Genomic DNA, 6163 nt, shown 5'->3' with positions numbered 1-6163 from the left:
GGATCTGATAGGGAGCCACCAACTTAGTATGTAGGTCATGTTGAAGAAGTCCACGTTACTATGGGTGCTCGTGCCAACTTCTCCAACTCCTCACTCGATAGAAGTACGCCGCCTAACTCGGGGTGTTAACGGGCCCTTCTCATCACCTCACACAGTTCCCGGGGCCTCTAATTGCCTCTAGGCTATGTATCTTGGAGCCCTTCTACGGCTATTCAACTCAAATAATCGCCTCCTATTGGCTGGCGGCTGTTCTCGTCCTCCTCGCTATGCTTCTTGTCCTTCCTTTGCAACACTCGATATGCCATATTACACAACTTGGGCAGAAGCTATTCGCTAGACAATTTTTTTCTTATAAGCCTCGATGGACATAGCCTTCGACCTTTGGAAGCTCGATGGCTTATGATAAAGACCTTGGTCCTCATTTCACATGTGACCCCGAGCCCACATTGAAACCACAAATTAGCCTTGCTGCTTTGGTGAAAACATCCCACCGATGATAACACATCCCCTGTCACCTAAAAGTTATTGCACTTCCATGAATGCCACACAGAACTTAGGGAACATCAACCCCCTTGAATTACAACCCTCATGAACCTTAACGATGGCTAGCTACTATCAACCAACATACACCATGCTTTTGATCATTAACACCTCACAAAGGACTTAATGTCTTAGATCCGTTCCATTGTATCTTTTGCCTGTGCAACCTCTTCCATGACCTTTATTTCTCCTCAATGGTAACAAAACCCTAGACTATGATAACAATGCATCGCAATCCCATATTAAAAACCCTCGAATACTTTTCCTAGGGAAAAATTGACAAATCTAGTTTCTAAATTCTTCCAAAACTTTCTTGTGGATCATGACAAAGATATGTTTTAGAAGGGGCTATGTTAGTGGTGAGTAGGCAATTGTGGAAGTGAGTGTGATTTTAGAGGGGACTAGGCTCGCAATGAGGAGGCAATGGTGGAAGTGAGAATGATGTTTAAGCATTTACACACAATTTTAGGTGGGTCAAGTGGAAGTATAAATTAGATGGGGTTGGGTAGTAATGAGGAGGTGATGGTGGAGGTGTGGTTGATGTTGGACAGGGCCCATATGGAGAAATCATGATTGGCTTATGTCATTTTCTTGTGAAATTTCATTGCCAATCATTTCATTTACAATAGTAGAAGCCTTAGTAAAAATGAATTCATATTCTTCCCAAGAACACAACAACAAGGAATGTACCTCATTTGCTAATAATGGGCTCATCAAGTAAGTCTAGGTCCAAACGAGCAAACAACGTGAAAATTGAGTCCAGTTGTCAAATGCATGTTACCAAGTCATCCCCTGTGCCCATGGCCATGTTGGAAGCCACTTCAAGAATGGATCATCGTGGTAGAGGTGGCCTAAGGCCTCCTAGTGGTATGGGTTTAGTTGAACAAGACAAGTTGATTTGCGTGGTACTTCCACTTGAGGATTTTTAGTGGGTGTGGTAGGCTTGGTTTGCAACATGCATGGTGCAAACTAGCTCAAACACATGGGGAATATTCAAAAAATAAAAGGCCTCCTATTTTCACATTTAATAGATAGTACTTCATTAAGGTTTAAATTCATAATCTTATTAGCCTTGGGCGATCGATCTAATGGGTTAAGTTGTGCCACATGTCTAAAAGCTTGTGGGTTCAGTAGCTCCTAGTCGTATATTTGGGAGTATGAAAAATTCTTTGGGTGCCATGGCCATTTTAGATGTGGTTTACTTAGGACTTGTTCCCACCAAGCCCAGATTCGCAAATTGGTTGGCCAATTCATACATTCGCATAGCCTTGGAGTTTGTGATAGGTTTGTGAACCAGGGACTTGAGTGGAGAATGCAAGACGGCATGGTTCGTAGTGGTTCCTATTTTAGGGTTAAGAATGGGATCATCGTGCATTAAATGACGAGAAGCAGCAACATGGCAAGGGGATCCAAGTGAGGGTAGCTTTCAAAAAATTTCCTTTTTTTTTTCTCAAAATCAAATTTATTCAATTTTAACCTAGTAATTGTAGGTCAATTTATAGCCTGCATCTAAAGCATGCGGGCATACAATTGTTTTGGGGTGTTGAACTAGTTTGATCCTTGATTCAACATCGAAGACCTGGCGTATACATCTTCGAGCGAATGCTTGATACCAGGCTCTTGTAGTGAACTTGTGTCGAGACTAAGGGTGGGTTCAGACCCGACAGACAAACAGACATCCCAAATACAGATGGCCAATCAAATTTCAGCATGGAAACTATATGTTCACACACATGGTGGAAGGCCAAAAAATTAGGGTCTTCTGGCCTACCTAGCACAGATACTTCTCCTTCGTACCATGTCTTCTCTTTGGCTCCTTTCCTTGTCCACCACTAATGTGAATGAGATGGCGGACAACTCTTGGGAAATCCTTGTGGATGGTGAAAAAGGAGATTTTTCACCCTTTTGTCCACGGTGCAAGTGTGAACCCACCCTAATACGAAGCCCACGCAAGAGGGAAGTAAATGGGTGGTGTCACGTGTGTCTAATTTGACACAAGTCGGAGTTACCGAAGCTCATGTCCATCAACCTTTTGGTCTTCTTCACTCGTGTATCTACATCTACATCTACATCTACATCTACATAGCTATAATATGGATGGATGTAGGCCGAGCGACAGCCGAAGACATCACACGCCATTGAAGCTTGCGTTTCGAGTGTATCGAACGAACAAGAGCCAGAGCAGAAGCAAGCGATTATGCTATGGATGCTGCAGTACCCGCCGGTGGAGATGGCGCTGCGTCGCCTGTGGAAGCCTTCAGCCTAGAGCAATTGAGGGAGCACATTGCCAGCCTGGAGGATGGGAGGGAGGTCCTTCAGTCGCCGGTATAAGTTGCCATAGCTTTGCCCCCTTTCAATGCACCTCATGCCTGTCTTCTTGCTTCGCCATTGCCATGGCTTACCAGCTCTAGTGCTTGTAAACTCATGTTTGTCACGGTGTTTGCTCATGATGATCACGATCATTTTGTTCCTCCACGGCTTGATGATCCTCCTGGCGTTGGTGATCATGGTCCTACTTATCATAATCTTTGTGCATACCATGGTCACGGGTCCCCTTGAATCAAATGTAATCATGTTCGTCATGGTGGTGCTCTCATGATGATCATGCTCATTTTGCTTGTGTAGTGGCTTTTGATGGTTGTCCCCTCATTGGTGATCATGGTTATAATCTCGATCCCTCCCTATCATAGTCTTTGTTTAGAGTGATCATGGCCATGTTATTGAGTGGTGGCACTTGTATCAACTGTGGTTAGTCTTAATCATAGTTTGCTCTCAGGGTGCTATTTTAGTGGTCCTTGGAATGGTCTCCATCTTGGAATTGCTCATGGACGTTGGTTTGCTGTGACATGGCCTTGGTGCTAGTGATAGTGGCAATTGTTTGTGCTTCTTGTAATGGTTATCATGACAGTGTTGCTTCTAGGTATATCACAATTTTAACATTCTTCTTGTCTTTGCTCTGGTGGTTGTTTTTATTATGATGGAGGGTATCTACTTATCAACATGTTGTGTTACTGGGTTGTCATAGGAGCATAGGGATGTATCTTGCAAGAGGGTTTTGCTTACCGTGTGGTAGTAAGGGTTACTAAAGGCGATGATTCTTAACCCATTATTGGTGCCACATCACAAAACTCTCCCCATTTTAAAGGGGGAAAAATTGGCATACTATTTGATTATCAATACTACATTCCTCTAAGCGAGAGATGATTCCCATACAAAATCCAAGAAGGATATTAAACAACACTTAATTTGGCTCATTTAAAGCGTTTAAAGTCTCATGAATCTAACCATATGCATAAAATGGGAAAAATTCCCCATTCTTCTAAGGTACTATAAAAATGAGCCTTTTACCCCTATTCATCATTGTCATTGTCATCATTGTTTGGTTTTGGTATTCATAAATTAGTGACTATTTTTGCGGTCGTTGCTATCATTTTTTACATGCACCTTGAGTTGCTTCCAAGGTTCGAACTCAAGACCTCCTCAAACTCACACCCCTAAACTGCACTATTGTTGCGGTCGTTGCTATCATTTTTTAGTTGCTTCCATGTTCGAACTAAAGACCTCCTCGAACTCACACACCTAAACTGCTGCTGGTGTATATCGTTGCACGCCCAACATACCGCTGATGTATGTTGTTGCTTTGTTGTATTGTCATAATCGCTTTCGTCATTGCTGTCATCGTCGTTGTAACTCGTGGGTATCAGCTACTAAATACATAACATCATCGTTATCGTTGAGAAATTTCTGGGACAACAAAGCTATTGCAATCTTCGCAGCAGATTCCATATCATCTTTTTGGTTGGCTTTTCTGTAGGACATCTGCAGGCTTTGTGGAACTGGAACGTATCAGTACAAGGCGTTGCCCTTACCTTGCTCCTTCTGTCATTCACACATCCAGCGTAATGCGCGATACTGGTGGACGCCTCAGGGTGATGATCACCCCGCACAATACTTTTGCTCGAAATGCTACAAGAGCTTGCGCGATTTCAAATCGAAACCCTTATCGCGCATATATCAATATGTTGATCATCATGAGCAGGTATGGATTGGGAGAGCAAGGACTTCTGTGTGCTTTAGTTTCCCGAAATGTTTTAATGGCTAGTCAAGTATCTTGATTGCTTAGAAATAATTTTAATTTGGAATATCATGTATGTTGTTCTAATTGATATGATCAAGTATGTTGTATGGTCGTCCCAAAACATTTGATTGCTTAGAAACAAAACAAATATAATGCTGCTTTTAAATGGTGTCATCATAGATGTTTAAATTTCCAAATTGTTTGGAAGGTTTATCAGGTATGTTGATTGCTCAGAAGTAAAAAGTGGGAATATCATGCATGTTCTTTGAAAATGGTATGATCAAGTATGTTTGATGGTAGTCCTAAAGCATGTTGATATCTTGGAAAGGGAAAAAAAAAGCCTCTTTTAATTCATATTGTCGTGTATGTCCTTTTAAAATGGTATGATCAAGTATGTTTTATGGTAGTCTCAAAGTATGTTCATTGCTCATGGTTTCATCAGAGCGCCCATTCTGCTGTTTTTAATGGTATTACCAAGCATGTTTTTTCACTTTTCCCATTTTTAAACTGGTAACAGCATGTATATTGTATGGTGGTATCAAGTATGGTGATGGCTCATGGATTTGTAGAAATCACCATTGTTGTCTTGTATCATACTATCATACGTTTGTTTAGGTTTCCTATTTTTTAGTTTATCATACTATCAAGTACAGGTTTCCCATTTCTTAATGTATCATACTATCAAGTACGTTTGTTTAAGTTTCCTATTTCTTAATGTATCATCAAGTATGCCTTCTGGTACTATCAACTGCTCATGAGTGCTATTTCTTAATAGTATCATTAGTATGTTCTGTTAATTCTCTCACATTTTTAAGGTATTATCAAGTATGTTCTATGCCAGGGATATATCACAAATGATCATCATGGTGTTTTCTTTGTGTAGTGGGTGCTATGCGATACATGCGAAGGCTGGAACCACATTGTGTGTGTTCTCTTCAATGAGTTAAGGGACCTGATAACTCCAGCCAAGTACACGTGCCCTCGCTGCATGGCACTGCAGATTGAGGAGGGTCAACGACAGCCTTTGCTCCAAAGTGCAGTTCTCCGGGCTAGAAACCTTCCCCAGTCTCTTCTAAGTGACCATCTGGAAAAACGTTTGGCCAGCAGCCTTGAAAGAGAAAGAGACAAACTCAAGGCTCAAGGCAAGGCTTATGATAAAGTAAGTCTGGCAATGACATGCTGACACAGCTGCTAGTGTGTAACTGATGTTGAATCTACATGTGTTTTGAGTCAAATCTGAATTGCAGGTAAGAGCAGACTCTCTGATTGTCAGAGTTGTATCATCAGTTGACAAGAAGGTAAGAGTAGCCCAATGTGTACGAGAACTGCTTCCAGAGAGATATCCTGCTGAGATTCCTTACAGATCCAAAGTGGGTATCTTCTTTCACAAAACATATCACTCCAGTCTCGCTTTAGGATTATATTAGATTTTATTACTATCTACCTTTTCATAGACATAAGGAATTTCATGTTTACAGCTTTATTCCATTGATTATACTCTATGATGAGATCACATCTCATTTGTACTATATGTTTAGGTCACCT

The 6163-nt window shown here is 41.4% G+C and overlaps 1 protein-coding gene across 1 annotated transcript in view; it reads left to right on the top strand.

The window, feature by feature from the left end:
- Positions 1–2742: 2742 nt before the first annotated feature.
- Positions 2743–6163, top strand: part of LOC148037115 (histone acetyltransferase HAC12-like) — a 108114-nt gene continuing 104693 nt past the window's right edge. Inside the window, exons 1-4 of the mRNA XM_087677071.1 lie at positions 2743–2865; positions 4355–4579; positions 5502–5777; positions 5866–5988. Of these exons, the coding sequence (XP_087533197.1) occupies positions 2743–2865; positions 4355–4579; positions 5502–5777; positions 5866–5988 (747 nt within the window). The remainder of the gene's footprint in view (positions 2866–4354; positions 4580–5501; positions 5778–5865; positions 5989–6163) is intronic.

This window comes from Lygodium microphyllum, chromosome 4 (genome assembly GCF_053477565.2).
Source record: "Lygodium microphyllum isolate KBCC chromosome 4, Lygodium_microphyllum_v1.1.10, whole genome shotgun sequence".
Lineage (NCBI taxonomy): Eukaryota > Viridiplantae > Streptophyta > Polypodiopsida > Schizaeales > Lygodiaceae > Lygodium > Lygodium microphyllum.
Note: the sequence above shows the minus strand (reverse complement) of the source record. Positions and strands in the feature narration are given on the sequence as shown.